Source organism: Exophiala oligosperma (genome assembly GCF_000835515.1).
Source record: "Exophiala oligosperma strain CBS 72588 unplaced genomic scaffold supercont1.4, whole genome shotgun sequence".
NCBI classification, from domain to species: domain Eukaryota; kingdom Fungi; phylum Ascomycota; class Eurotiomycetes; order Chaetothyriales; family Herpotrichiellaceae; genus Exophiala; species Exophiala oligosperma.
In genome coordinates this window covers 3124394-3152366 of record NW_015622821.1, presented here as the reverse complement: position 1 = coordinate 3152366, position 27973 = coordinate 3124394, and the positions used below count along the sequence as shown (strand labels likewise).

At 52.1% G+C, this 27973-nt stretch overlaps 15 protein-coding genes across 17 annotated transcripts; 8 read left to right on the top strand and 7 right to left on the bottom strand.

Moving 5' to 3' along the window:
- Positions 1–72: 72 nt before the first annotated feature.
- Positions 73–2196, top strand: PV06_05224 (uncharacterized protein). Its single transcript, XM_016406206.1, has one exon. It carries the CDS (start codon positions 279–281, stop codon positions 2151–2153), a length of 1875 nt encoding a protein of 624 aa, XP_016264412.1. The 5' UTR covers positions 73–278; the 3' UTR covers positions 2154–2196.
- On the bottom strand, positions 2134–3566 carry PV06_05223. Of its 3 annotated transcripts, XM_016406203.1 has the most exons (3): positions 3235–3566; positions 3159–3178; positions 2134–3087 (listed from the first exon to the last, which is right to left on the bottom strand). In XM_016406203.1, exons 1-3 carry the CDS (start codon positions 3408–3410, stop codon positions 2354–2356), a joined length of 930 nt encoding a protein of 309 aa, XP_016264409.1. In that variant the 5' UTR covers positions 3411–3566; the 3' UTR covers positions 2134–2353. The 3 variants fall into 3 exon arrangements, with proteins under 3 accessions (XP_016264409.1, XP_016264411.1, XP_016264410.1); XM_016406205.1 differs by having other exon boundaries at positions 3159–3566; XM_016406204.1 differs by having other exon boundaries at positions 2134–3178.
- Positions 3567–4165: 599 nt separating this feature from the next.
- Positions 4166–4808, bottom strand: PV06_05222 (uncharacterized protein). Its single transcript, XM_016406202.1, has one exon. The coding sequence runs from the start codon at positions 4637–4639 to the stop codon at positions 4271–4273; it is 369 nt and encodes a 122-aa protein (XP_016264408.1). The 5' UTR covers positions 4640–4808; the 3' UTR covers positions 4166–4270.
- A 902-nt stretch (positions 4809–5710) lies between these two features.
- PV06_05221 (uncharacterized protein) lies at positions 5711–8255 on the top strand (the record flags this gene model as incomplete). Its single annotated transcript, XM_016406201.1, has 4 exons — positions 5711–6017; positions 6091–6386; positions 6473–6594; positions 6658–8255. The coding sequence occupies 4 exons, from the start codon at positions 5711–5713 to the stop codon at positions 7325–7327; spliced, it is 1395 nt and encodes a 464-aa protein (XP_016264407.1). The 3' UTR covers positions 7328–8255.
- Positions 7472–8827, bottom strand: PV06_05220 (uncharacterized protein; the record flags this gene model as incomplete). Its single annotated transcript, XM_016406200.1, has 5 exons — positions 8620–8827; positions 8363–8521; positions 8185–8291; positions 7758–8080; positions 7472–7662 (listed from the first exon to the last, which is right to left on the bottom strand). The coding sequence occupies exons 1-5, from the start codon at positions 8659–8661 to the stop codon at positions 7472–7474; spliced, it is 822 nt and encodes a 273-aa protein (XP_016264406.1). The 5' UTR covers positions 8662–8827.
- A 546-nt stretch (positions 8828–9373) lies between these two features.
- PV06_05219 (uncharacterized protein) lies at positions 9374–11226 on the bottom strand. The gene has a single exon (XM_016406199.1). The coding sequence runs from the start codon at positions 11120–11122 to the stop codon at positions 9578–9580; it is 1545 nt and encodes a 514-aa protein (XP_016264405.1). The 5' UTR covers positions 11123–11226; the 3' UTR covers positions 9374–9577.
- A 250-nt stretch (positions 11227–11476) lies between these two features.
- On the top strand, positions 11477–13528 carry PV06_05217 (pre-mRNA-splicing factor isy1). The gene has a single exon (XM_016406197.1). It carries the CDS (start codon positions 11705–11707, stop codon positions 12473–12475), a length of 771 nt encoding a protein of 256 aa, XP_016264403.1. The 5' UTR covers positions 11477–11704; the 3' UTR covers positions 12476–13528.
- On the bottom strand, positions 12713–13249 carry PV06_05218 (uncharacterized protein; the record flags this gene model as incomplete). Its single annotated transcript, XM_016406198.1, has 1 exon — positions 12713–13249. The coding sequence occupies one exon, from the start codon at positions 13247–13249 to the stop codon at positions 12713–12715; it is 537 nt and encodes a 178-aa protein (XP_016264404.1).
- A 788-nt stretch (positions 13529–14316) lies between the features above and the next one.
- On the top strand, positions 14317–16064 carry PV06_05216 (uncharacterized protein). Its single transcript, XM_016406196.1, has one exon. The coding sequence runs from the start codon at positions 14488–14490 to the stop codon at positions 15784–15786; it is 1299 nt and encodes a 432-aa protein (XP_016264402.1). The 5' UTR covers positions 14317–14487; the 3' UTR covers positions 15787–16064.
- PV06_05214 (uncharacterized protein) lies at positions 15955–19639 on the bottom strand. Its single transcript, XM_016406194.1, has one exon. It carries the CDS (start codon positions 19616–19618, stop codon positions 18488–18490), a length of 1131 nt encoding a protein of 376 aa, XP_016264400.1. The 5' UTR covers positions 19619–19639; the 3' UTR covers positions 15955–18487.
- Positions 16814–18047, top strand: PV06_05215 (uncharacterized protein; the record flags this gene model as incomplete). Its single annotated transcript, XM_016406195.1, has 2 exons — positions 16814–17288; positions 17341–18047. The coding sequence occupies 2 exons, from the start codon at positions 16814–16816 to the stop codon at positions 18045–18047; spliced, it is 1182 nt and encodes a 393-aa protein (XP_016264401.1).
- A 1178-nt stretch (positions 19640–20817) lies between the features above and the next one.
- Positions 20818–22419, top strand: PV06_05213 (uncharacterized protein). The gene is made up of 2 exons (XM_016406193.1): positions 20818–20938; positions 20997–22419. Exons 1-2 carry the CDS (start codon positions 20875–20877, stop codon positions 22388–22390), a joined length of 1458 nt encoding a protein of 485 aa, XP_016264399.1. The 5' UTR covers positions 20818–20874; the 3' UTR covers positions 22391–22419.
- A 337-nt stretch (positions 22420–22756) lies between these two features.
- On the top strand, positions 22757–24437 carry PV06_05212 (uncharacterized protein). Its single transcript, XM_016406192.1, has one exon. It carries the CDS (start codon positions 22803–22805, stop codon positions 24237–24239), a length of 1437 nt encoding a protein of 478 aa, XP_016264398.1. The 5' UTR covers positions 22757–22802; the 3' UTR covers positions 24240–24437.
- Positions 23568–25300, bottom strand: PV06_05211 (uncharacterized protein). The gene is made up of 2 exons (XM_016406191.1): positions 24420–25300; positions 23568–24366 (listed from the first exon to the last, which is right to left on the bottom strand). Exons 1-2 carry the CDS (start codon positions 25247–25249, stop codon positions 24267–24269), a joined length of 930 nt encoding a protein of 309 aa, XP_016264397.1. The 5' UTR covers positions 25250–25300; the 3' UTR covers positions 23568–24266.
- A 118-nt stretch (positions 25301–25418) lies between these two features.
- PV06_05210 (uncharacterized protein) lies at positions 25419–27527 on the top strand. The gene is made up of 5 exons (XM_016406190.1): positions 25419–25581; positions 25630–25679; positions 25729–25847; positions 25897–26016; positions 26065–27527. The coding sequence occupies exons 1-5, from the start codon at positions 25503–25505 to the stop codon at positions 27299–27301; spliced, it is 1605 nt and encodes a 534-aa protein (XP_016264396.1). The 5' UTR covers positions 25419–25502; the 3' UTR covers positions 27302–27527.
- The last annotated feature ends 446 nt before the right edge of the window (positions 27528–27973 follow it).

The window sequence follows — 27973 nt, the reverse complement described above, 5'->3', positions numbered from 1 at the left end:
GGGTCAAACCCTGGCAGGGACAAGCCTGGATCATCGACGGATCAAGGCAGTCTAGAAAGGTGCCAATTGTGGGCTGGACCGTCCTTTCAGCTTGAATCGTCACTCTCCATGATGCTCACAATGCCGCTTTCTAGAGGTAAGAGGAGGACTTGCTTCGCTAACATGGACCTCCCCTTCTTCTTTCGCACTGCATGCTTCCTCATTCTCATCTAGTCTCACATGTCGTGAAAGCCATACCGTATTAAAATGTGTCGCGGTTCACAATTCCCGTGTCAAGCATGGCCGCAGCCCCTCGAGACAGCATAGTGGAAACCGAACGACATGCAAACGATCTTGTCGAAGGCGCGCTACACCTAAAGGCCAAGGCAAAGTCCAAAGTCAAGAAGATACTCAATGACCCAGACCATGACGACCCGTCCGATGAGGACGACATCTTTGCTGACGCTGCATTCGACCCAAGCCGGGTGCTTGACCAGAGTCACCAGACCTCTCCCAAATCTAAAAAGTCCGCTCGAAATACCATCGCCGACGGGGTCAAGGATGCCACGCACATAGCCGCGCACCCACGGCGTCTCATTCGCAGCAAGGTCACGAAGAAGGCCGCGGCAAGAATCGGTAACGCTCGACATCCCACATTGACTGTCGACCGAGATCAAGAACTACTCGACGCTCATGACGCACTTGACCATGCCGTTTCTTCCACCGCATCAACATCAGACCCCCAAGAACTTCGAGGAGAGATCGACGAAGCAAGTAATCGGGTTCACAGAGTGGAGGAGCAACGCGAGAGCTTGCAGACTGCTTGGATCCTGGGCCGCCACGTTACTCGAGTCAAGGTGGTTCGACCCATTCCTCGTCTACCGAGATCGCACTTCACTACCGAGTCGCGATTTCAGTGGGAACGATATCTGGCTCACCTCGCACTCTACTACACGCGAGGATTCACCTCTCAGTATATCGACGACTTCGACTCTCCGCCTTTTGATCTCGAAGATCTCGCGCGCATCATCGAAAGAATCGCCATCACCAGTGCGCCATGGCAGGCATTCTTGGTGAGTGTACGAGAAGTTTACATGTGGCAAGATCCCCGCCGGACCGGACGTTGGTTCGCACTCTTCCTGGTGCTGTGGTACTTCCAGTACATCATGGCATATTTCTACTTTTACATCGTCTACTCTACCATAAAAAACAAGTTCCAGCCGAGTTCGGTTCAAACTGTCCGTGCCAACGTCAGCAGAGCACTCGATCGAGAAGCACGGGTTCAAGCTTGGGGAGATCTCATCCAACGGCACGGAAAGCACGATTGGCTCGAACCGTTTCTCGACGAGATTGGCCCCATGATTCAACGACAATTGGGCGACTTTGCCGACCTCCTCGAGATCATGGTCAACTTTCACCGACACGAAAAGCCGCGGCTGACCATTGCGTCGGTGTTTTTCTTTTCCTCCTGCCTGGCCGTGTGCCTCTGCGCGGACATGGAATTCTGCATGAAGGTGGTGTGGTTCGTCGTCGGCGGTGGCTTCTTCTTCTCGTACCCCGTCGCGACCAACCTCCCCAAGTATCGGCTCCTGGTGTCTCAGTTCCGGTGGATCTTTTGGGGCATCCCGACCCATGCCGAGTTGGCCATCCTCAGGTTGCAGGAGAAGGCGGTCGTGAGGGACGCAAACCTGGCCGAGTTCGACCTACCACGGAGCGATGACAATAGTGATGATGGGGATGGGCCTCGGCGTTGGCCGATGGTGGGAGAAGAGTCGCATGCATTCGCCGCCGTGGAAAAAAGATCAGGCCGGGGTCGACTCGTCGTGGGAAGAACGGGCGTGAGTTTCGCCCTAGAGGCAAGTGGCGATGGACTTCGTCGTCAATGGTCATTTTTAGAGCTTCACGAGCTCCGAAAGATCGATCCCGACGAGAGCGATCCCATGTGGAAGAATTTGAAGAACCTCCATTCTCGCTCGTCGGCGGTGTTGCAGATTGTGTTTTTACAAGACGACGACGACGACGAAATCACTCTTCTCCTTCATCCCGCCGATCGAGATCGAGTCTTCAACTTGATTCTCGCCTGGAGTGGTCAGAAATGGCAGTCTCTGCAGATGGAACGACAGAACAGTGATCGTGGGAATCTTGACAGAGCGATTAAGCGGGCTTTGCACTGATTCGTATTTGATAGTCTAGTCGCTACTTCGTAATGAAAGGGCCAACTCGTTTACTTTCAAGTTGATGATATTCGTGATGGTCATTCCTTGCAGTCCTTTTGATTCCGCCGTTTGTTCCTGCTTGCACAAATGCAGAGAGTGTCCATTTCGTCCCAGAGTCCCCCATGACGCATTCTTTTCAAGCTCGAGGCATACCTATCTCAATGCCTAAACGCACCGACATATCTCCTCCACCACGCCACGAAATCAACCGTGGAGACATCAACCCCAAGATCTTTAAGCCCACTCGTGTCCAAGTGACAGTCGTACGGCCTCATCGTCCCATCTTTGGGTTTCCCACCATCCTTGTCCGGCACAAGGTGATCTATGGGCAAACCCATGATCTCACTGAACTTTTGACATATTTCATACTTTGTCATTTTGTCTTCGCTGCTGAACTGCAGAATATTGGGCATTGGTTTTCCTTCTCCTCCTTCTCCTTCTTTTTGTTGAGTTGTCCTCTTCTTTGCAAGGTCGAGACACACCCTCGCCACGTCCTCTGTGTTCGTCGGGTATCGTAGGGCCCAGTCGTCCATTTTGACGGTGCGATTTTGGCCGTACAGTGAATCGATCAGTGTGTTGACGGCGGATTCGCTGTGCGCACCTGATCCGTAGAGGACGGGGACGCGGAGGACGACTGCATTGTTCTGGGCGTGTTGGAGGACGACATTCTCGCCGTCCAGTTTTGTCTGGCCATAGACGTTCGTCGGATTGGGCGTATCGGTGGATTTGTAGGGGGCGTCACCTACCGCCCCGGGGAAGACATAGTCCGTCGAGATGTAGATGAAGAGCGAACCGTGGAAGGCTTCGACGAGCGTCTGAGTTGCCGTTACGTTGAGAGCGCGGGCTGCGGCGGGGTTCTTTGTGCAGGAGTCTGGTTGACGGTCGGCGGCGCCTAAAGAAGAGGTTTAGTTTTGGTCATGCGTAGGAGGGAGAAGAAGCAGCAGCAGTGGTGGTGGTCCGTACAATGTACGACAACGTCCGGTCTGAGGTGGTTAGTGCTTGTACTCCTTCAGCAGAGTTGTGTTAGCTGTGTTCGTACTTGACCTCATCGAAGAGCGCAGCCACGCTTCCAGAGTCGGTGATGTCAACTTTGCGGATTGGGCCAGTGGCTCGATGGAATCCCATCCCAACCGTTTGCCAGTCGGCATCTTCAAAGGCCTTCAACACCTGTCTACCTAGCAAGCCTGTCGCACCTGTGATAAGAGCAGTAGGCATTGTGGAAAGTGATCAAAAGTGATGAACTTGTGGAAGTTGGAGAATAACATTGAGGCTGCAATGATGGATTTTGTCTTCTCCAAATCGCGCCTGAAACCTAAGTATAGGGAGGCATCACGATGAACAATGGAATGAAATCAATGTCGGACTGGAAGCGATGGGCAGAAAAGGACACTGCGTAGAATCGTTGGCAGTGGAAAGATGTCTCAGCAGTACTAAAGTTCATCTGGATCTGCACACGTTGCTGTGCCTATCTGACTCTATCTCAACTGATGAAATTTGACCGTCTTGTTGTGACAAGCACTTGTAGCCTGCGCTTTGAATCTACATGCTTCATTCTACTCAGTCATTTTCAAACAACCAGGAGAAAGATAAGACATCGCTTGATAACATATCTTGACTTGGAGAGCTTCTTAAACCCCCACGCTATTTGACCAGCCCGTTCCTTTCAGGCCTGTAACCCTCTTCTCTATCTCTTCGCTCAAGGCGCTGATGATAATGAAAAGGTCATAGTAGGTTATTCAAAAATTCCCATGAGATCCGTGAGGACCTCAAGGAGCGGTCAGTTGTATAGTTTTCAACTAGCAATAACACGTACTCGGACGAATCCTCACTGTAACGCGTAAAGCCCGTGCACTGAGATGAAGAAAAGAAAAAAGATCGAGGACGGAGCGGGAGGGAAGAGGAACTTAAGTAGTTTTCCGGAGACCATCGAGGCTTGGCACTCAGGCTGAAGCACCGGAACAATCTTGTTCCAGCTTGTCGCCGCTTTTGCATTCTCGATCACTTTTCAGAGCTTCCACCTAATTTCACCTGAGCCAACGACCGTGTCCATCATTACCATGAGCTGTCGGCATCAGCTAAGGACCAGAGATGCCAGTCGAAGTATAGACCGATGATTTGAAAATATAGATCTGTGTGAACGATGGCGTCATCTTCGACGCTATCAGAACCCACGCTGCCTCAAAAAAGAATATCCCCGGGCGTTTGATCTGCTTGCCGGCGTACGGGACAAAATCTGCAACATCAAAAGCTTCTCCTCGGCTCAATGTCCTCCCATACTGCTTGCTGTTGCCTTCATAGCAGTACACAGTTTCGCAAGTCGGATTCGAGGACCAACTATATGTCCAAGAGTGTGTGGATTCTTCAGAAAACTGCTCTGTTGTCAAGCTGACCGCCATGTCGGATGCCCAGCCTTTGATATCGAACCTTACAAAGTCAATCACCATATCGATATTTCTTCACAGTTTACCGCCGTTCAACGTGTTGTCTCTGGTGGCTGATGAACGTCTCAATCTCCCAAAGCTAGAAATCATACGGTGAGATGCCCAGATGTTACACATGCAAATGCCATTTTCAGTAACAGGTAGGGTTTTGTTTCTTGGTCCTCGGCCGTGTATGGAAATCGCGTAACGTATATCCAAAGGAGGAAGATGTGCGGTTTTAAGTACTGATCCTTCAATCAAGCCAAACCATTCGAAGATCATGAGATCGACTTATGCCTCAGATCTCTCGCGCATCAGCGATTTAATATTTGCCGCGAATCCATTGCACGCCTCTTCCTCACATAGGTCATATTATCGACAAATACTGGAGATTTTAGCTCCGGATGCTGGTGATCGACCCTTTGCTTCCGGTGCCATTTTGCACTTACCGACCACTCTCCGATTCGAGCTTCGTATCCCGAGTTATAGAAAGTGCCGTCCACGACTGTGCCTACTTCACATCAGAAACCCCCTGGATCTTTCAAAATGCTATATGTCGGTACAGATCTCCAATACAATTTTAAGTGACATCTATGGGTACAGTGCAATAAAGCTCCGAGGACTATCCCTCAGGTCCCTCATCATATGATGGTGTATAGCCTCAAATGATAGAATTACGCCTCGGATACTAGCGCCTCACGCTATACAGCCAGATATGGGCAGATATTACCGCGAGGGCCAACTTTTCATGATTAGTATTGAATTTTACCGTCCTAACTAGGTAGAAAACAATGAAGGTTGATGTAGTCTTCTCATACCCCAGAAGCTCTCGGGTTACTTTGACTCTGATACTTCTTCTCCTGCGAGTCCCGGATACGATTCCCTCCGAAGTGTCATGATCGAGCTAAACCAACTCAAGAAAATCAGATTGCTTGGCATTCTTTCTCCCTACTATCGTGGACCAGAAACCAGAATGCTTGGACCACCATCTTTGACGACTGGGAGGCGAAATGATGCGAGGTTCAATTCATGCAGCTTCTCAGTCCCTAATCTCATTCCTGACGTATCTCCTCTATCATCAGAGCGACATGCATCATGTCTGCCAACCAGGTGGCTTTTGCTCCTCGTTTGACCTTCGTGTCGACAACGGGGCCCACACTTGACCATGACAGCGCAAAGGCAAGGCGGGCACACACCACGAGAGCCAACTTTGCAAGACGACGACAGCGCCTGGTTAGTGAGTATGCTGCGCAGAAACAGAAGGAGCACCACACCTCCCTTACGCCTCTGCAAGCCGATGAACATGCCGTTCAGGCTGTACGCTGTTCTCAACTCCCCTTCCTTAGTCATCCTGGCCTGGATCGAATATTGAGGGGGAACGATGCCTTTTTCATTAATCATTGTGCGTGGGCGACATGCTTCGCTTGTTTTTCAATTCCCATGCCGTTCACAACCAACTGATGATCCTTGCATAGTGTCACACGCAATGGGGAAGCTTCACTTGGATACTGACGTTCCAGCCTCGGACGCCGTCTTGGCCATGATGCAGTCCGACTGGGCCGGCTTTCTTCCTGACCCTACCATGTTCGAAGTTTCTCTATACTTTGCGAGGCAGTTCTACGCAGCGCGGAGACAACAACATACACACCGATCCATGGTTGATGCCTACAAGGGCGGGGCCATTCGAGCTGTAAGGCAACGGCTCAATGAGGGTCTCGACGGGCTCAGTGACAGTCTCATCGCCGCCATACTCATACTTACGGTTCTCGATGTCCGTCCCGCTTACCTTGAGTGAAAACTCGCACCTTGATTGCTTCTCACCCCTTGAATCCCTGCTAATACTATCATCTCGAACAGCAAGCTCTAGGCAATATTGAAGCGTGGAAAATCCACATCACTGGCCTTGTCAATATTATCAGACTTCGCTCTCGGAAGTTGAATGTCCCGCCATCCCATCTAACATCACTAATAATCCCACGGTATACACACCCCTGTAGGCTGAATAAGTTCGACGAAAAGCTAATGATAGTGTTTCCTTGAAGCACGACTATGCAGGGACTTATTCTCCTCTCGCGGCACGATGTGACGCTATTTTCAAGTATCGAGCACACTGGTATATTCGATACCTGGTTTTCCACCAATGCCAAAAGAGCAGCGTACATAATCCTTGCGGAAGCGGATCAAGTGGCCAGGTTGACCACGTATATCCACAACAAAAAACCTCTCGCTCGTGAAGAGCAGACACGCCTTCGCCGGAAAATCAAATCTCTGGAGACAGCAATCGAGATTAACAGTAGCTCAGCTTCACGCGAGTCATTCCTCACGGCAATAGCCTTGTCGATCAAGATATTCCTTCAAATGACCTTACAACACACCATGGACACGAAAGAAGAACTCGGCGACTCGGTCGTTCAACTGATGGAGGTATTGCAGAAACCTGAGCAGCAAGTGCCTTCTTCGCTGGCGTTATGCGCTACCTTGGAGACGAGATTCTGGTACACGATCATGGGTGCAATCGCAGCTTCCGAATCCGGCATTAAATCATTCTACACATCAAGGCTCAAGCGTATATCTGTCGCCTTAGCGTTCAAATCATGGCGCGACGTCGAGAGTACTTTGGGAACATTCTTCTGGGTACCGTCCATCTTCTCCGCTCCGTGCCGCCAAGCAATGTCGGAAGTCATGGATTGGAAAGAGTGTGCTGATTCATAACTATACACCTCGTCTATACTTGCAAATCTTACGTGCTCTCTGCACTTGGCTCCCATTGTTGCAGATGCTGCGGCGAGATGGCCAGGCGTGATCGCTTTCCAACACCACAAAAAGCTGCAAGTGTAGCACTTTCTAAACGACACCTCAAATCCATTGCTTGGATCCCAGGTGAGAGATAAAGGCTCCACCGTCCCCATTTTCGACACTCGCCTTCTCAAAAACCGAGACCATGGCTTTGACAGACTGCTCTGTGGTGAGCTGCTCCTTGAAATGCGGCGCATATGCCTGGAACTTTGCTACCGTCGCAGCAAACCCTGGCAATTCTTTCTCGCTCACTGTCATCGGACGTTAGATCTTTGTCTACCATCACTCATGTGAGGCGTCAAGAAGGCAACGAAGACACGGCAAGAGAACCAAAATGGTGACTTACAATTGGAAGGATCAAAATGTCCAGTATTGACAACTCCAGGGCTAATGCTCAGGAAGAGCACACCGTCCTTTCTGAACTGGGCACTGTATTTGGCCACGATGATGTTGAGTGCGCTCTTGTCGATGACGTAAGTGGGAACAGTGTCGAGATCGTATTTGGTGATCAGGTCCGGGTCGGCGTGGCCAGAGGAGATGGCAATGACCTTTTTCTTTTGGCCCTTGAGAATGAGCGGGACAAACAAGTTGAACAAATGGATGGATCCGACAATGTTGGACTTGCAACCGGCGAGGATTTCTTGCTCCAGAGCCACGGGATTCTCGCCGCTACGATCAATTTTACCATTAGCAAGATATCAGGAAATGCTTCGGATTATGGGGTTATGAAAGTCACGAAAGTTGACGGAATAGTGGGCACAGAAATTACTTACAGCTGAGTAAAGGTGAAGTAAGAAGAACTGTCGACGAGACGAGCGCCGTTGTGGATGAGATAGTCGAGTCCTCCGCCGGTGATTTTGGCAGTCTCTTCACTTGCTTTCTGTGAAAAGGATGCAGTCAGTATCGAGGTAAACCTCAGCAAGGACGTCGGCGGACGTCTCGAGGACCTACTTTCAACGAGTCGTAACTGTCCAAGTCCCCGTGCAGAATATGGACATTGCTTCTTCCCCCGAGCTCCGCTTGGACCTTGGCTTCGGTGGCTTTGACGTCTCGAACCAGACCGATGACAGTGTTTGCCGGATCGTTTGAGAATTGTTTTATGAATTCAAACTATAAGGGACATTAATTCAAGTCAGAAGGTACTCGTGTGTGTGTGAGATGGGTAATAGAAGGCGAAAGGTGGGAGGAGCCAGGACAGGCAGACTTACCCCGATGCCTCGTGAGGCTCCAGTGACGGCGTACGAAGACATGCTGATCTGATTTTCTTTTTAAAAAGAACAAGAAACCTGAGTACAGGAAGGGATCTTTGTGTCTGAGAATGTGAATGTAACTATTCAGTTGAGATGTGTGGTTCAAGAGACGGCCATCTAAACCATCATTTGGGACTTATATATCTTCCATAGACGCGGACCAATGTCTAGACCCGTCATATGGCCCATGGCTCAAATTCCGGTCGACTCTCGTCCGAATTGAAGGTCTTCATCTGTTCAATGGATCCTTGTATATTATAAATGCTTTTCCTCCCTGAAATCTAGAACTGAGCGAAATACGAGGGACTATCCCCCAGGATGCCAAGCCATATCAATGTACAAATCGAGTTAGTACTTGGAATAGCGTGCTATTTTCGACCCAGACGGTGGGCGTTTTGTCATTTGCAACTATTTAGGGTGGGAACATCCGACCGAGCCTCATCGCACAGTACCCGGACTGTACAGTGCGGACGTGTCCTCGGTAGATCCTTGACTGATTCATGTCGTATAGTGATTGCAAAACATAGGCTGAGCTCAGCAGAACACGCAATGGCCTTCTCTGGGGCAAAGGCCAGACACCGGTCAAACCCGGCCTTTTGGGGTTATGACATCCAAAATGGCCGGCATTCTCAGGTGGTGCCTGAGTTACAGAGAGTGGAAAAAGGAGAACCAGGAACAGATCTTCGTGAATGATCATTTTGATTGTAATAAGCGGGAGTAGGGGGTAGGCATTGGGGGGCCCAAAGTACCCTTCTATCATATCAGGTTGTCTGGTCCAGAAAACCGGCTGCGTAGCTCGTGGTTTCTATGTATCGTTTCATGCCAGGGAGACCGATCCTTTTTTTTGATGGCTGCCAAATAGGGAATCTAAAAAATGTCCCTGTTCGTATCCAAGGTCCAAAAACAAAACATGTGGTTATCTATATCTCTCGTATGAGAGTTCTTCGCGATGTCTTCGTCGGACCGTGTTTATCACTTCCGGTTCGTAGAGGTCTTCCGGGGCCGTGTCCCCGCGGAGGACTTCCCTTTCGTGTCTCTGTGCCTCCTCTTTGGTCATTAGGACGAGAGCGGCAATGGGCAGCTTGACCATCTTTTGGCCCTCCTTCAGGTAGGACTCGTCGATGCGGAAGCCTCCCTCGGGTTTCCTCCACCTGATCAGCGCGAGACGGCTGATGAGGCCCGAGACGACGCTCTTGCCCCGAAAGACTTCCTCGACGAGGTACGACACGTCGTCGCGGCTGACGGGTATCCGTAGACCCACGGCGTCCTGCCCGTCGGTGGTCCTGACGAGGCGCTCCTCCAGGCCCTGCAGGCCGGACAACAGGCCGTCGTACATCTTGTCGCGGCCTCGGTCCCCCACCCGGTAGTCCATGGGGTAGCCCGCGACGCTGCAGATGACGTGGTTGGCGACCGTGTACCCAAACACGGCCGGCATCGTCCCGAGGACGGGCAGGATCCTGACGCGGAACTCGGGCAGGACGCCGAGCTTGTCCACGTCCCCCCTGTCGTACTCTTCCTCCGCGATGGGCAGGAGTTCAGCCTTGCCGTCCCCAGGCTTCTCCGTGGAGAAGACCACGGGGATGCCGTCCTTGACGCCCTTCGCCCTCAGTCGCCGCCGCGTGGACTTGGACAGGGGGTCGTCGGTGCTCATCGAGATGTCCCCGACCCGGACCCTCGTCGGGTCGCTCTTGCAACCCGCGCCCATGGAGCTGATGACTCGGACCCCCTTGATGGCGCAGTGGTGCAACAGTCCGACCTTGGAGTCGATGTTGTCGATGGCGTCCACCACCCAATCGGGCTCCCGACAGTCCTCGTCGTCCCCGACTTCGTAGTCCCACTTCGCCAGCAGGCCCTCCGTGGTGTTGGACCCGAGAAGTTCGTTCCGGCAGTCGATCCGGGCCCACGGGCAAATCTGTTCCAACCTCTTCCTGACGCAGTGGACTTTGGGGGTGCCCACGTCCGCCAAGGTCGCCAGCGCGTGCCTGTTCAGACTGCTCAGAGTGACCTGGTCAAAGTCGACGATTCGGATGCGCGAGACGCCACTCCTCGCCAGCGCCGCGACGCAGTGGCTACCCACGCCTCCTAACCCGACGACCACGACGAACGCGTCCCGTAGCTTGGCCAGGCCATCGTCCTTCAAGAATACCCTGTTCCGCGCCAGTTGTTCCAGAATGAGCTCCTCGTCGTATTCACCCTTGCGTGCCCGCGCGGCAATCTTGGCCGCCCGCTCGTCCTCCTTGTTCGTGATGCTCGGCCGCAAGGCGCCGCCGTACTCGGTCAGCTGCGTCGCGTGGTGCTCGCGGGATAGCTCGGGGATCGAGGCTTTGAGTTCTTCAGTGATCCGCCGCCGTCGGATCGACGTCGCCGTAAAGATGATGGAGGTCGCCGCAATGGCTCCTAGGGCCGCAGCGACGCTCAGCTGCACCGTCGTAGATCCATGTCGCTGTACCCACTGTGACATTGCGAATCTCGCACTTGGGAAAGCCTGCGCCGTCCAGTCGGTGGGCTTTTTGTCACTGCCCAAATACAAACAGATTAAGGCTTGTACACTCTTCTCCCTCTCATAGAGCGACACCCAAAGCCGCTCTACCCTACAGCACGTTGCATACCTTGGTATATAGTGTACACTCGAAGCCGATAAAGCTCTCTATGTGTCTAGAGTAACTCAAAAGATACTATTTTGTTGTTGTCAAGTCTATTACACAAAAATCCGCACCCGCCTCCAAAGTCCCAAATTCTGAAATCTCCGCATTATTTTTTTCCCGTGTTGGCCTGAGCGACATCAACCTCAAATCTGATTACCAGCAGCATCCGCCTTCTTTTCTGTCCTAAGTCTTCTTACTACATCGTCCCAAATCGCTAGCTCGGGCAATACCCTTGGATTTCCTCAGCCTCACTTCCAACAGCCGCCAACAACCTCGCGAACCGCCCGCGGAGTCCACCGTGTTCGCGCGACAAATCCCCTCTCTCGAAGTTCCCCAATCCGCTGCCTCAAATCAGCAGATATCTTCCAGGAGACTGATTATCCTAGCCTCCTCTCATCATGGCGCGCAATTCGGAAAAGGCGCAGTCCATGCTCTTCCGCTTCCGCGCCGCTCAAGCCGCAGAATCAGGACTTCTCCCGACCGCAGGCCAACGCCGACCCAAAGCTCCCAGCACCATCAGCACCATCCCCGTGTGCGAAAAGTGGCGGGGTCAAATCCTCAAAGAAATTTCACGCAAGGTCACAAAGATCCAGGACGACAGCCTCTCGGATTTCCAGATCCGGGATCTGAATGACGAGATTAACAAACTCATGAAGGAGAAATGGGGTTGGGAGCGGAGAATCAGAGAACTGGGCGGGCCAAACTACATGCGAGGCGGGGGGACGGTGTTCGACGATCAAGGGAGAGAAGTCCCCGGCGGCGGCAAAGGGTATAGGTACTTTGGTCGGGCGAGGGAATTACCGGGTGTCAAGGAAATGTTTGAACGAGCCGCAAAGAGGCGAGTTCACGGCGGCGACGAAGATGAAGAGGCAGGTAAAACCCGAGCAGGACAACAGGACATCAATCGAAGGAATCTCGATGCAAGGTATTTTGGCTTCGGGCTGGATGAGGAAGATGGGAGTCTCCTCAAATATGAACGCAGAAAGGAGAAAGAGGCCATGGAGAGAATATCGAAGCTCGCGGATGGTGAGGAGGAAGCAGAGGACGAATGGGAACCTTTACCTGGTGATACAGGTGATGGAGTGCCCTGGCGACTGCCGACGCTCGAGGAAGTACAAGAGGAACTTGTAGATCGAAGAAGACGGCAGCTCCTGGACAACCTCGTATAAAGTGAGCTCGGGAGGCCAGCACAACGAAGATGAAAATCGCACGACGAAGGGAGCAAAGAAGAGAGCGTTTGTTCAAGAACATGCATTTCAATTCCGATTTGGCTTTCGGCCATCAGTCTTCTTCGATTTCTCCTGCTTCTCTCTTCAGAACTTCTATTACTACTATTCAGCCCTCCGCCGCTTACCGCTGATCCTTCTCACAACAGCACAATCTTTCAGGTCTTTGGCTTGCTATCCTCAGCAGAAGATGAACTGAAACGTGGCTCTGTTATCGGCAGGGTCTGTTTTGGCCTGGAGATAAACAGCTGCAGTGGCAAAGAATCCATCGGACAACCTGTGTATCTCCATGTATGCGCCGACCTGTTGATTACCACCACTTCCTGAGAAAACGATGTTGGATGCAGTATTCAGGATGACATAGGTGTTGCGGTCACCCGTACCAGCTGTCTTTTGACCCGGGCATGTCCAAACGATATCGACATTCTGTTTGCCATCGTTTCCCCCAAGCCAAGTCAGCACGTCCCGGCATGCGTCCGACAGGTAGAATGGATCAGGTGCGTATTTGACATTGAGGTTGGCAGGATATATTCCACTGCAATTTGGATTGGTTATGTCAGGGTCGATATTGAGCTGGAGTTGTGCTGTGGAAGCCGAGGCGTTCTGTGCTGTCTGATCTTTATCCAAGTCGAGGTTCTTGGTACCGGTTGACACAACATACGCCTCTGTGAACATGGCAAAAGCCAAGAGCACAAGTATTATGATGATGGGTTTCATGGTCAAAGGCTCAGGCCGGTGCAATTTAAGCAAGGTCGACGTAGGAGGCTTTGGATCAGTTGTTCTGGGTACGATTAGGAGGAACGACAAGCTTGATGGATCGACGTCTGAATGCAGAATTGTGAGATTAGAAAGGAGCAACTGGATATGAGGTCTGAATCAGGGCCTAGTTTGATGACGATGAGAGTGTTGAGCATGTAGGCTGCCTGCAGGATTTGGTGCTTCCCTTCGTCTGTCAATGCCGTTGCTCTGGGTCAAGGTAGAATTGTAGCAGCTGAAGGATATTGAGGTGTTGAAGGAAGTCGTTGTCCACTTCGTCCCTACCTCGTCCTGTTTCTCCTGCAGTCAATCGCATTCGAGCCAATTCTGCTGTATCATGGTGCCACCAAAATTGAATCTTGAGTGTCTCATGAGTTCACAGTTACCTCTCTATCAAGCTCACATCCTCCGTGCCCTGATCGTCAGCTCTGGCATCTCCCAATGTTTGGTATCGTCAGACGGCTTCTTAGTCTGTGTTCCTTACCCAGCTATCGATACGACCAAAATCAAGAGAACGAGAGGCACATTTTACTTCAAATCCAGATCTTGTGTTGCTTACGACGACTCTGACTGACCAGCCAATAAGGCGACCATTGGCTCCCCCTGCTTCCAGTGCAATAGTTTGCTACCATACCACACACTGCGGCTAGCCCAGACCTACCAGTCCAGGACGTGTGTAGCCGTCCATACCACACTTCTCTTCCACAGAGTAACTGGTTGCTATCTCGTGCTGAGTTTTGCACTCCCGATGGAGCATCTGGTCGCGTGCCTTGTCGCAGATACGGAGTAGTTGGCCGAGACCTTTTTTTTTCTGAAAAACAATCTTAGAGACAAGCAGATCATTCAAAGGAACTCAGACCATGATCGCTCTGTAGTGACAGTAGTAGACGTACTTGAGCACGACTAGTATGACTGTGATATACATTAATATACGTACATGTACCCAGGGACATGGACGAAGTGTCATCTCTTTCGACTGATTTAAGCCTCAATGATGCGCCTCCTATTCCCACAGACGGGCCGCTAAAAAACCACTGACTTGCGGTCCAAGACACGTCAACCTTGCGGCTCTCAAAACTTGCCGTCGTCCTCCTCAGACTTCTTCTCTTCGCCATGCCCCTGTGGTCGCGAGTGGTGTCTATATCAATGGAGAGCGCGACCAAAAGAAGACACGCTCATCCTTCCTATACTCCCTCGCCATGCTCCTGAGGACCTACCGGGGCCGCCGCTCACGGAAGCGCCGCATCCTCTATGCAATACTATACATCCTCCTGGGCTTCTTCACCTACGACCTCCTCACGATCCTCAAACACTACCGCGAGTTCTCCAGAAGCCTCCTCTCCCACACCTACAGCGAATTCTCGACCCTCCCCTCGCCGGTCCAAAACCAAAAGATCTTCATCGTCGCACAATTCTGGACTAATGCCGCCGTGATACATGACCGATGGGGCCAGGCCCTGCTCGACCTGGTCGGTGTATTGGGCAAAGAGAACGTCTACATATCAATCTATGAGTCGGGCAGTCTCGACAACACCAAGGAGATTTTGAGAATCCTTGACTCGGTGCTGGGAGAGAGCAACATCCCACGCACCATCGTTCTCGACGACACCACCCATGCCGACGAGATCAACGCGGGACCTCTTGACGACCAGGGTCACCCGCGGCCGGGTTGGATTCAGACCACGACCGTCGGTGCAGGGAAAGAGATGCGCCGCATCCCCTACCTCGCCCGCTTGCGCAACAAATCGCTCGAGCCTCTCTTCGCCCTGAAATCGTCGGCGCTACAGTCCCAGACCTTTGACAAGGTTTTGTTCCTGAACGACGTCGTCTTTCGCCCCTCGGACGTCCTCTCCCTCCTCGCCACGAACCAAGGGTCCTACTCGGCCGCGTGCGCCATGGACTTCCACTACCCCCCGGACTACTACGACACGTTCGCCCTGCGCGACGCAGACGGCTACGGCACCATCCACACCAAGTTCCCCTACTTCCGGTCCCAGGATTCCCGCGAGGCCCTCCTGGCCGGGCGCGCCGCAAAGGTCCAATCCTGCTGGAACGGCATGATCGCCATGGACGCCGCCCCGTTCTACGAGGGTCTGCGCTTCCGCGCCCTGAGCGACAGCCTGGCCAGCAAGCACCTCGAGGCCAGCGAGTGCTGCCTCATCCACACCGACATGACGACCCGACACCTGGGCGAGAGGGGGGTTTACGTGAACCCGGCGGTGCGCGTGGGGTACACGATCCGCGCGTACAACATGACGCACGACGGGCCGGAGCGGACGTTCGTCTCCGCCACGCAGTACGTAAAGGGCGTCTGGGCGAACCGGGCGCTGCGAAACCTCCTCCCAGCCGCGACCCAGATGATGAAGGAGGTCGACCGGAAACTCCAGCGCTGGAAGAAGGAAGGGGAGAACTCGCTCGAAAAGAGGGAAGAGTCCGGCGAGCTTTGTATCATCGACGAAACTCACATTTTGATTTCGAATGGGTGGAAGCATGTCTGAAAAAACGGCCCATCAGCGAGGTGTTTAACATTTCTTTGGCGATGGGTTCTCTTGATCGCGGCCCTGCCTGTTTCGTCACTATACCTTTTTCCTATTTTTTTTCGTTTTCTCTTGCGGCGAGGCATGAATTTTTATCAAGGATGAATATATAGACAAACTTTTTGTATACTTTTAGGTATCTATAGGTCGGTCATCCCATCGGGCAAAGGTTGCATATATAGAAGGAGCGAGGAAAAAAAGGAAATGGAAAAACGAGAAAATCTATCAATAAAACATCGAACGTGATGAGCGATAGTTCACTTCCAGTCTGCGGATGCTTCTAGTACTTCATCCATGATGATGAGTGTAGTTCACATGTGGTTTTGTCTTGTCGAGAAATAGACTCAAGGGAGTCAAGTGTCGACGCGCTCATGTAGGACCACAACACCTGGCAAAGAGTCGCCGATGGGATTGAGGCACAAGCTGACGATGCGCTCCGAGGCCGAACTGTTGTACACTTGTATATCCATTCGTAGAGATACAGTAGTGTCGTTTTGAGCAGGATGGAGTTGACAGTGGAAGAAGCCCATTATGGCAGCGAGGTGGGAGTGAAGAGGACGAGAAGGTCCTTAGATAGCCATCCTTGGGGTGACGACTTTTTGATGTCTCAATGTTTTTTGTGTTCACTGAGGCCTTTCACTTTCTTCCGACTTCACTTGTATTTTCCTTCGTCTCTTTACCGCCTTCCCGATTGCCTCTTGCTTCCCATCTTTGGCTCTTACCTCCTCATCCCATCTCTCACACTCACTTCCACTGCTACCCTCCACCACACTCACACCCTCCATGGTTTCCCTTTATCACACTCGTCTCTCGTTTTCCAGCCGGGCCTAGATCACAGATAGGCAGTACCACTCCGCGTGAACAAAACTCAAAGCGAGCTGCGTCCTTCAAAGACCAGGCGGAAACAAATCTCCATACTCTCAAGTCAGATAAGCTCCAACTTCTCTCTGTTGGAATGATGAGAATCTGATTGAATCTCCAGTCCAGAATGGAAGCCACCGAAGATTCGACTGCTGCTGCGCCTAGTGGCAGTAGCAGCGGCAGCAGCTGTGCGCAATGCGGTGCTTCGACCAGCAAGACATGCGCAGGATGTAGGTCCGCCAACGAATTCCTCCAAGGAGCCGACAAGACGTATTACTGTTCCAAGGAGTGCCAGCAGGCACATTGGACAACTCACAAAGCCACCTGTGAGAGAGCCAGAAGACACCAAACCATGTACCAGGGTGGAGATCTGCTTCAGGCGCTTTGGACCGTTCTGCGCACCGAAACATTCCCAACCACCATTGACCGAGTCGAGGTCGATGGTGACACCATCACCTTCTGGGAGACATGCAATGGCACAGCACCTCCATTTCCGCATCACCTATTCCAAGACGACAAGGTCAAGCAAGCGGTTCTGGATTACGGAGCTTGTAGCGATGCCCTATTCCACATGAGGAAACTGGTCCAAGAGCTTTTCTCTGGTAAGTGGTGACTTTTTCTCAAATGCATCGAAACTTGGCTGAAAATCATCAGCAATCTCTTCGGAAACCACGGAAGTGAATTACCGAGTGAAAGAACGAAGATTGAGTGTGAAGTGCTACAATCGGCACCGGGGTCGAAGCGAGTATGCAATTGTCGGCAGTCAATTTTGGTTCGTGACGGGCGGATCACCTGCAGGGGGTGACTTCAGCGATGAAAGAGTCTTCAGCCACAGCGTATTTGTCACTGCTCTGAAGGGAGATGGTGAAGGCTTTGTGATCGACCTAGCAAGTCGACAATATGGCCACAGCGACAACATCATACCAGTCAACAAGTACCTTGCAGAGCGAGTGAGCAATGTCATCTCCAAGAACCCCTTCGGGACTCATGACGAGACAATCGGTTCTGTCGACGAGCAAAACTCTATGTATTTCGAAAGAGTGCAATTCGGCGCTTTGAGGATGCACAGATTACTGCGAACTTGGCTGGCGGAGAACAATCTCACCCTCAGCGGCCTAGTGGCTCTTGACAAGGCATCTTTTCAAACCAAGCTTGCAGTTCTCAGAGAATATGCCACCAGAGGCTTGCAAGCTACAGCCAAGGAATCCGCCGAGTGTTGTGCTCTGTTTCCTCGCTTGCTCAAAGCAAAGGACCCCAACGAAAAGGCCCGAATAGCCCAGCAGCGCCTGGATATCTTGGAGGCATCTGGAATCACAGTTGACCTGATGCAACCAGAGAATAGGAGCTGGTTCGGTTGCTGAAGTCGAAAGGCCGTTCTCGCCGAGCGACGCATTCCAGTTTGCTCCAGAGTATTGTGGCGTGAAACTCGAAGAGTCTGGAAGCTGGTGCCACAGCTGCAAGGACCCGTGATTGGATGGAGTACTTTCAAGATATTATTGGAAGATTGCAAGCGCTTTGATCATCCCAGACGTCCTTTTAAAGTCATGACATGATTGTTGTCGGAGAGAAGACAAGTTGAACCGAGGGAATCAGCGCATGATCTTGATAGAGAGAAGTCAAGTCTTGGGATGAAGACGCAGTGGAGGCTTGTCTCATGTCGCTAAGTGGACAATGACCAAGACATGCATTTGAGATGCCACCACATCAGGATGTAGCCTGGGCGTAATCTCAGTGCAATAAGAAAACCTTCATCGGCCGAGCATTAACATATGTCTCGTTCACTTTTCAGGCGTCACGTTCCTCAATCTAATGACACAATAGCCTCTCCCTTCACTGCCACGGTAGCGTTGTCCCCTTCTCCTTTTTGAATCCAGACCCGCCACGACTCCGTCGGGTTACTGTCCCTGGAGCCTGTGGGCCCCCGGCCGTCGTTCTTGCGGCAGGCGATGGTGATTTTCTCGTCGACAAAGAGCGGCATGAGATTCTTGTAGTTGAAGAAGGTGACGACAAAGGAACGTTCCCCCAGGCCGGTCTGTTGCCGCCTGTAGTTGTCGAGGGCTTTCCTCAAGACCTCCAGCATCAGCACGGCCGTGAGCGGACCCTGGACCAGCAGCTTGGGTATCCCGTAGACCCGCCGCGTGTATTCGGGGTCGAGGTGGATCTTGTGGTCGTTCATGGTGAGCGCGCTGAACCGGAAGAGCAGGGCCGGCGAGGGCACCATCGTCTCGGCGTGGAACGGATGGGCGGGCGGCTGCAGCCTGCGCTGGATGTCCGCGGACCGCAGCGACGGCGGGATGCTCCGCATGAAGAAGAGGTACTTCTTCTCGACGACGGACGGGAAGCTGCCGCCGTGCAGGTCCGAGAAGTAGGTCCTGCCTATCGTGACCTTGACCTTGGGGTGGCCCGAGTCGAGGTCCCCGATCGTCCGGGTGCCCAGCACCAGTTCGTTGGGGAGCACGGGACCCCCCACGTCGAGCCTCGTCCACGGCACGTTGAACGCCATCTGCCCACCGGCCCAGAGCCGGAACCTCCAGTCCGGCCCGGGGGAGTAACGCGCGTCCGCCCCGTCGTCGCAGAGGAGGCCCTCGGGGATGACGTCGTTGCCCGAGACTTGCTGGAATCCGGGCAGGACCCTCTTGGGCATCCCGGGTGACACGTTCAGATGGTCACACAGAGCCCGGTAGAGCATGTGCATGTTGGACGCGTTCCAAGGCCCGTCGCGCGTCTTCAACTTGCGACCTCTGAGGTGGTCGAAGGGGTCTGGCTCCGGAGGAGCCGCGGCCTCGCCTTCGAATGTCGGGCCATCATGCTTTGCTTCTGCACGGTCGGCCGGTGGTTTCGTGTACGTATAGCTGTTGGCTCTGATGCACCTCACGCGAAGTCGGCATGCTCTGAATGGGATGCATGGGTGGCCTCCGAAAGCTTTGTACATGGTCGCTCAAACGCAATTGACAATCACGAACCAAATACCGAGTACCACATTACAAAGAAATCGGAGTCTGTGACATTTTACGCGCCAAGACTTAGAATGACCCCGTCGAGATGTATCGCGCTATTACGGAGTACATCTCGAAGGTCTACTCTCATTTACCAACAAGGGGAACCTAGTGATGATAAGGCAGTTGTTCTCTCCTCTAAGAGATCGAAGTGTTTTGCTCGTCGACATCTCATCTACATTCCTGTTATGGATATGAGATGGAATCTTGTTGCGGGCCTTCGCTGGGTAACTTTGGCAGCGTAAGTACTAATACAGTAGGGAAACCTTCTGTTCTCCTTATCAACATGTAGTCCTTTGTACAGTACCTATGTACCTAATTTGCAAGCCAAGGTCTAGTGCTCACTTCGGTATACTGGGCAGTTTACTTAATTCTGGCAAGGTCCTGGGAAAAAAAAAGTACTCGTACCCCTTGCAAATTCGCCAGATTGTACCATGAGCACGCAATCCTTCCCACACCCGACAAACAAGAGCATAGGCCGACGCACCACCACCAACAATTATCATCGTCTTGGGGCTTGTTTTCTCGGGTTCTCTGGCCGTCATAAATCCAGGCAGTATCATCATTTCGGCATAGTTTGTACAGATTGATGCAAGTTGAGTAATGTACCACTTGGTACTATGAATGTACATATTCTATACGGAGTACCTCGTAGATCACAATGCTTCGACACATCAGCCTGGTCTGCGCACAGTAAAAGAATAGCTGAGATGCGATTTCGACATTGGAACAACGAAATCGTGTAGACTCCTCAATGCATACTGCCCCGTGATACTGTACCACCAGTGCCTAGTTAGGTACCCGCTCACCCATATACAAACACGGTCATGATTGACGTGTAGGTTCACGCCAGTGAGACCCCCGTTACCCTTCGTCGGCAACAGTTCCAACATGGCATCATTCATGATCCAAAGCAACAAATCCGGCGTGATCTTCTCTCATTCGTCGGCAGCACTCTCATCCGTCTGAAACGTGCTTGGCTTGCTGAGGTGCATATATACTCGTTGGTATACGTCGTGGCAGTGGGTCGTAGGAGGGAAATATCATATGATAGACCGGAGTACAAAAGCCGTGGTTCTCCTTCAAAGGACTCTTTGAGGGTTTTTCCTTTTCACCAAATTCATCTCTGATCAACTGCGCGACTTGTCGAACACCTTGAATCGTGCTGCCACGACGGAGACATCACCCCACAATGGCGGAAGCAAAAGGCGACTACTTTGTTGACGAAAGCCTTTCAACCACTAAACAGAATATTCGTGGGTGACCCCTCAGTCAGTACTCCTAAACATGTCACCACTGACAAGCCTGGCACAGACGTCAAATGGTACCGTTCAACGTTTTACAATGCCCTGATTCTCGGTCTCGCAAACTTCTCGGCACCAGGGATATGGGGTGCCATGAACTCGCTGGGTGCCGGAGGCCAAGCGAGCCCACACCTCGTGAATGCTGCCAACGCACTCACCTTCTGTCTCATGGTGGTCTCATGCTACTTCTCCAGTGCTATCGTGCACCTGATAGGTATCAAATGGGCGCTTGTCATCGGGACCATGGGCTATGCACCCTATGCCGCCGGCTTGTACACCAACAACCGCTTCGGCATAGAATGGCTTACTCTTTTAGGTGCTGCGTTGTGCGGAATTTCAGCTGGTATCTTCTGGATGGCTGAGGCAGCGATCGCCTTGGCGTATCCGGAACCATATAACCAGGGTAAATTTCTGGGGTTCTGGCTAAGTTTCCGACTCGCCGGCCAAATCCTCGGCGGCGCAATCAATGTCGGCATCAATGCGCACAATTCCAAGGCTGGCAAGGTGTCGTACACAGTATACCTTGTCTTCATTGCGCTTCAATCGATTGGACCGTTTGTGGCGTTGTTATTGAATAAGCCTTCTCAGGTGCAGCGGACGGATGGGCGAAAGGTCGATCTGTCTGTGGTGGACCACCCCTGGGTCGAGATCAAAGCGACCACAAAGCGCTTCTTCAGCAAGCAATTCCTCTTAATAGTCCCTTTCATCGGTCAAGCCGTGTACACTGAAGCAGTCATGTTCACATTCTCAGCCTTGTGGTTTTCGGTCCGTGCTCGAGCACTAGGGTCGTTCTTATCAGGAATCGTCGCTGTCATTGGTGGGAACCTCCTCGGATTATTCCTCGATCGCACGCGCATCGCTCTCAAGACCCGCGCACGAGGGTCGTTCTTTTTCCTCAGCACGCTTCAGCTTGGACTATGGATATGGTCTACGGTCCTCGTAACTCGGTTTCGGCGGACAAAGCCCACTTATGACTGGTCAGATGGCACCAATGGATTTGCAAGTCCATTTGCTCTGTTCTTGTTCCTTGTCATTGGATTCCAGGTGAATTATTTGTACCTTTACTTTGTGATCGGGCAGATGACGCTGTCACCGCCGGAAACTGTACGATTGGCTGCGCTGCTGAGAGGGACAGAGTCGGCATGGCAAGCATTGAGTTATGGCTTGAATTCAGTCGCAGTTTTCGGAGAAGTTGGCGGCGTTTACCTCAATTTCAGCCTGTGGGCGTTGGCATTGGTCCCAGCTTGGTTGGTTATAAAGGATTTTGGAGCCTCGGCGCAGGTAGATGGACGCAGATCATCAACGGGAGTGTTTGGGCTTCCTGCCACAGGCGATGAAGACGCTGGAACCCGCAGTGAAGATAGTCAGGAAGCGGCGCGGAGCGACGAGACGGTGAAGGTATAGACGGTAGGACATAGGCTGGTAGATTTCCCGAGACTCAACGAGTCGTACACAACTGATATCGGAGACCCAGGTAATACCGTGGTGGCAGGCAACGACGACGAGGGCGGTTGTAGCCCGCGTCCTACATATAGACGGTGCATACGAATGAAAAATAGCATTAATCTTATAACATGAGAAGTTCTTCGACAAGAATCACAAGTTCGTCTTGAAAAGCGTCGGACACCTCTACAGTACGTTGGACATGGAGAACTGGGTACCGAGGCCAGCAATTACCAGCACGTGACTGCGCGCCCCGAAGCCTGAAGCCGGACGCGTATCTTTGCACCACCCGACGGCGAGTGTCATCAATAACAACGACGTTGTCCTGTCTCAACACAACCACTTGATCACGACAACGCGCCACCATATCATCATGTCTTCGCGAAAGCGATCGCTGGCCGAACTGTACAATTCCCAGACACCAGCGCGACATGCTCCCTCGACACCGCATGCCCTCCATGCCCTACAACAACGAAGCGGCGCAAAGACACGGTCGCATCGGAAAAGAAGGGCCTTGAGCGAGGACTTACGACCGGACTCTGTGAGAGGAATTCTGCGGCGCCTCGCAAAGATCACAGCACCTGTAACGAAGAAGACTGTACCCACTCCTGTAACTGCGCGGGGTAAAGAAAACCAGGGACCTGATCCAGACGGGACCGTCAAGGATGGACTGAGGAGGTCACAATTATTCTTGGACGTGGATGACAGTCTGGACGATATTCCGCTGCCCGTCCACGAGGAAGAGGAGGACAGCGAGCTTCCTGTTCCACCAACACCATCAATACTTCCGGGCGATGATGTTGACCACAATTCCGAAACCCATCATGACCCAACGATCACATTCAAGTCTATTGACTTCGCGGCCGCTAGCAAATCTCTTGCAGATGTTGATCGTCGCAGGTCCAGAATGTCCATTTTCAGTTCCCATCAACAAGAGGTGGGAGACGACGACGACGACGCTACAATTTTGACTGAAATCGGGAGAAGAGCAATCAGCGAGGAGCCTACCGGTCGACTCTCACGTTACAGTTTTGGCAGCATTAGGATGAGCGACTTCGGCTCTGAACTAGAGATCCGCAGAGAATCAGGCTTTCACGACCACACAAACACCGGCAAATTGTTGCAACCACACGGCGAGTTAGCTTTTGAAGATGAATCATATGATGTTGGCGGAGAGACAGAACATTTGAATCAATTGCAGAAGTCCCCAACCCCGCCTGCAATCGATGAGAGCACTATGAATATTCCAGGTTTGGACCAGAGCTTCCAATTCGAGCTGGTCGACACAGAAGCGGCTGCCAGCCATGCCCACCGGGATCCGACAATATTGGTGGGGGGCACACCATCTATACAGTCGCCGGGCGATAATATGTCGACGGGAGCATCATCTGGCCTAGAAGAAGCGTCTCCACATCCGGATCCGGACATAGAAGTAGCACTGGCGCCACAAACTCGTCGGAAAAGAGTGAAGATGACACGGCATGGAGAGATGGTCCCTGCAGTCCCATCAAGCCTGATCAAAAGGGTGGCCATTGATTCCCAGTCACGGCTTGGCAACCGTAAACCTAAGCTCGGAAAAGACCATATGAAAGCCCTAGAGCAAGCGACAGAATGGTTCTTTGAACAGATCGGCGAAGACCTTGCCGCCTATTCGAACCACGGTCGGCGCAAAAAGCGAGTCGATCGCAGTGACGTTCTCATGCTGATGCAGCGACAGAGGGTGCTTCAGGGCGAGGGTGAGCTTCATAAAGCTGCTCGCGAACTGCTCCCAAAAGAGGCGCTGGCCGAGTTTGAGGAGAATGGAGAGTAATTTGATGAACGGGTTTTGATGGGGTTGTCACCAATTGGTGACATGCCGGACTCGTCGGGCTCTGTCCACAGGTTTCTTTTTGAGAAGCATCCACATCATCAGTGTGGTGGCGGCAGATAATGAGTACCTAATGACTTGATGAGAGATGAAACCACTGGATACCAAACATGGCAGACTTACCATGTGAATATATACTGGAAATGATTGTTTCTGAGATTGACTTCCGCTGCTCTCCCAATGGGAATTCCTTTTGCTTCTCGATCCCAGCTTACCAACAGATCTGGGGTCATAGTCTCCTCGATCCATATCGGCTGAGCACCAGAGACCTGCGCCATCTGGGCAACATCGGGGAAATAGAACTTGCCCTTCTCTGGGGCATTTGGAGGTGTAAACATGTTCTTCTTCCACGGTTCTCGAAGCAGGCCTTGCACCATCACTTGACCCTGTGGGAGTGACGAAGGATCTCGGTCCTGTTGATACTTCTTGTCCTTGCTAATCCAGCCTCGATTTATGAGAATCGTGCTTCCTCCTTCGCGTTCAAACGGCGTTATAACCATGAATCCGTCTTTTCCATCTTGCATGCGCGGCCCGATCAACATCTCTTTGTCATGTCTGAATTTCCCTGTAGCATAGACCCTTCTATAATCAAACTCATGGATTGCATCCGGGTCAATCCTCGGAGGAAGTGGGAGTGGTGGTCGGACCAGTCGGTCCTCGAATTTTGCAATGAGCTTCGTTTTCCAGTCCAGTCGCTGGATCTGCCATGTTCCCAGACAGAAAGCTGTGATTGGAATGACCGCCAGGACCGCCAGACCTATCTTTGAATGCTTCTGACTGACCGAAACAATCTTAGCAGGCGCATCCACTATCGAGACGAAATCAGGATTGTCATGGCCGGGCGGCGGCTTTCTTGTCATGACATTGCGAAAAGAGGACTTTGGGCGGCCACTGAAAGGTCTCCGGCACCTGAACAGTATCGCACGTAGAATATTCAAGTCATGCTTGGCCATGCCTGCTGCCTGAATGCGATACAGAAGGTGTTGTTAGTTAAAATGATAAACTGCAAACGAGTGCCTCATACTGCATACATGGAAATTCCCCGACCCGATTTTGGAGTCGTTGATCTCTCCACCAAATTGCTCGATCGTCTACCGTAATGTATGCATATGTCATCCTGCGGCCCTCCACCTGCTGCCATTGTACGAGGTTCACGCGACACCACCGTTCATAAGACTGCATTCAGCCAGCACACGTTCGACCGAGATGTTTCACGAGGGCGACCTACAGAGCGGCATTGGTCTGGCACTTCAACAGTCAAAAGCAGTCCTATGCTTCGTCCAAGGTACAACTTCTACGCCACCTCGTTGAACGCATGCCTAACTTGGAATAGATCAGTCCGAGGCGAGTCGGCGATGGGAGTCTATCCTGAACGGGGAATCAGTAAGATTGAAAGGTTGGAACGATCAGAACAGAGTCTGACCTCATACAGATTAAGACCGCAATAACCTCACAAGCTGTTGCTCTGCGCATCGAGGCAGGCTCACAGGAAGCTGGCTTTCTCTCGCCGATATGTTCAATCGACAGTATCCCCGCGATTATTGTCATCAAGTAAGAGGAATTGTGTCGTGGACAGTCGGGTTAACACTGACAGCTGAAGGAATGCCCAACTACAAGAGAACATTCAGTCTGGTCAGATTTCGACCGATGACCTTCCAACCCGTCTAAGGAAGGCGTTTGGTGTTGAAGAAACTGAGCAGGAGTTGGCCTTGGCCGAGGAGTAGGTATATCAACTACATGAAGAGTATAAAGTGCTAACTATGTGCAGCACTTCACAACCAGATCAAGCATCTTCAGGAGAAGAAACAGGATATCTCGATCTCCAACCTGTCACGGAGGGTACACGTATATCGAACAACGCCTACGATGCTCTACGGAATCATACTCAGAAACTGCTCGACGATGGCAAGTCTCCTTCCGAAATCTTCGAGACTCAGTTACACTTGATAAACAACATACCAATATTTCGAGACGAGGTGAAACGATTACGCGGAGGAGGACGACGGGCACTGTCCGAACATGTACGATCTAGATTGTTACGTTTTCCAGCAGTTGGACTTCGAATACCTGGCCAGACACGATCCTCGGCAACTGCGACACCATCGCAACCCCAAGAATCCACCCAGAATAACACGTCGCCTCAGACATCGACCGGAGCAAGCAATAGATCGCCTCCCGTACAAGGGATCGACGCCGCGACGCCTTCCAATGATCAACCTTCCAGTGAACGACAACGAGCACAGCGATCAGAATACATCAAGATGCAGCGCGAGCGAGAACAACACCAACGAGACGAGCGCGACCGCATCAAGGCTCAAATTAAAGCGGACCGCGAAGAACGCCGACGACTCGACGAACTGCGCAAACAAGGCGACATTGCCAGCTCGGCATCCGAATCCTCGTCCGGATCAAAACAAAGATCTACACAGGTCAGGGTTCAAGTGCGCACATTCGACGGCAGCACACTCCGCTCGACGTTCCAACCGACTTCCACCTTATCCAACGACGTCCGGCCATGGATCGACACGGAAACAAACATCTCTGCCCCGTACAATCTCAAACTCATCCTGACCCCTCTACCAAACCGAAACATCGAGGCCGCCGAGGAGGAACAAGAGCTCCGCAATCTTGGGATCGTAGGAAGCTGCACGCTCGTCATGGTCCCCGTCAAGGGCTACGTCGAGTCGTACACCGGTTCTTCCACGGGTGGATTGCTCAGCACCGCCGTGAGCGGAGGCTACAATCTCGTCAGCGGCACGGCCGGTGCGGTTTTTGGCGGTGTCAAGAGCCTCCTGGGTTACAACACCACCCAGCAGGGATCTGCCGAGGCCAATGCCACTGGTGGAGGACAAGCGTCGACGTCGACACCACAGAATGCCGTGAGGAATGTTCGTGTGCGAACGCTGGCCGATCAGCGTGCGGAAAGTGCGAGGCGCGATCAACAGTTTTACAATGGAAACCAGTTGAACTTTGAGCCCAAAAAGGACGATGACAAGAAAGATTAGTGAGCTGCGTGCTTTCAACATAGAGAGGACTGCGCCCCGGCTCATAGAGCGAATGCGTACGGCGATCGTTCACCGAATGCTCACAGTGCAACAACATTTCATGATTAGAAAAAATTGCGCGTTTCAAAACGCTCAAGACCTGTGCATTCTAGACATGCTCTGTCTCTGTCTGCTGAAATTTCATTACGGACACAAGCACACAACCATTTCTCAGCTTTCCCCCAAGATTGATTTTTGTGATTTAAAAAAAGAAGCCACCCGGTCATATACTCCGCGTACCCTTACACAACCTTGCAGCTTCTCCCTTTGTGTCTCGTGGACGTGTCGCTGGATAAATCCTATAAAACCCCCTTGGTGGTGGGCAGATCTTTCAATCACGCAAGCCCACGTAAATGCAGGTAGGTTACCTCTTTCAGGTCTCAGGAGCATCCAGCTATCGTTCTCGACATCCCTTCGGTACAGTGACAAAGGTGGTGGGTTTTGATGGCGCGAGACTGAATGATTTGACGTTGGTCACTTTCGGGATCCGCTCATTGCCATCCGTGGTTTTTGTTGTGGGCGCCGTAGACGTTACGAATGAGCGCTCGTGGCGTAGTCGTGCGACAGTCTGGATTCGCGAATCGATACCCTTGGAATCACTTGCGAGAGTTTTCGATCTGTAACTCGCGACCG

What these genes read in the sequence shown, in the direction of transcription:
- PV06_05224 (XM_016406206.1), top strand. Translation starts at nt 279, where the DNA reads ATGGCCGCAGCCCCTCGAGACAGCATAGTGGAAACCGAACGACATGCA.
- PV06_05223 (XM_016406203.1), bottom strand. Translation starts at nt 3,410, where the DNA reads ATGCCTACTGCTCTTATCACAGGTGCGACAGGCTTGCTAGGTAGACAG. An exon ending in GCGCTCTTCGATGAGGTCAA is followed by an intron (nt 3,179 to 3,234) that starts GTACGAACACAG and finishes TAACCACCTCAG; the next exon opens with ACCGGACGTTGTCGTACATT. An exon ending in ACCGGACGTTGTCGTACATT is followed by an intron (nt 3,088 to 3,158) that starts GTACGGACCACC and finishes CCTCTTCTTTAG; the next exon opens with GCGCCGCCGACCGTCAACCA.
- PV06_05222 (XM_016406202.1), bottom strand. Translation starts at nt 4,639, where the DNA reads ATGGTGATTGACTTTGTAAGGTTCGATATCAAAGGCTGGGCATCCGAC.
- PV06_05219 (XM_016406199.1), bottom strand. Translation starts at nt 11,122, where the DNA reads ATGTCACAGTGGGTACAGCGACATGGATCTACGACGGTGCAGCTGAGC.
- PV06_05217 (XM_016406197.1), top strand. Translation starts at nt 11,705, where the DNA reads ATGGCGCGCAATTCGGAAAAGGCGCAGTCCATGCTCTTCCGCTTCCGC.
- PV06_05216 (XM_016406196.1), top strand. Translation starts at nt 14,488, where the DNA reads ATGCTCCTGAGGACCTACCGGGGCCGCCGCTCACGGAAGCGCCGCATC.
- PV06_05214 (XM_016406194.1), bottom strand. Translation starts at nt 19,618, where the DNA reads ATGTACAAAGCTTTCGGAGGCCACCCATGCATCCCATTCAGAGCATGC.
- PV06_05213 (XM_016406193.1), top strand. Translation starts at nt 20,875, where the DNA reads ATGGCGGAAGCAAAAGGCGACTACTTTGTTGACGAAAGCCTTTCAACC. An exon ending in AACCACTAAACAGAATATTC is followed by an intron (nt 20,939 to 20,996) that starts GTGGGTGACCCC and finishes AGCCTGGCACAG; the next exon opens with ACGTCAAATGGTACCGTTCA.
- PV06_05212 (XM_016406192.1), top strand. Translation starts at nt 22,803, where the DNA reads ATGTCTTCGCGAAAGCGATCGCTGGCCGAACTGTACAATTCCCAGACA.
- PV06_05211 (XM_016406191.1), bottom strand. Translation starts at nt 25,249, where the DNA reads ATGGCCAAGCATGACTTGAATATTCTACGTGCGATACTGTTCAGGTGC. An exon ending in TTCCAGTATATATTCACATG is followed by an intron (nt 24,367 to 24,419) that starts GTAAGTCTGCCA and finishes TCAAGTCATTAG; the next exon opens with GTACTCATTATCTGCCGCCA.
- PV06_05210 (XM_016406190.1), top strand. Translation starts at nt 25,503, where the DNA reads ATGTTTCACGAGGGCGACCTACAGAGCGGCATTGGTCTGGCACTTCAA. An exon ending in AGTCCTATGCTTCGTCCAAG is followed by an intron (nt 25,582 to 25,629) that starts GTACAACTTCTA and finishes AACTTGGAATAG; the next exon opens with ATCAGTCCGAGGCGAGTCGG. An exon ending in GAGTTGGCCTTGGCCGAGGA is followed by an intron (nt 26,017 to 26,064) that starts GTAGGTATATCA and finishes AACTATGTGCAG; the next exon opens with CACTTCACAACCAGATCAAG.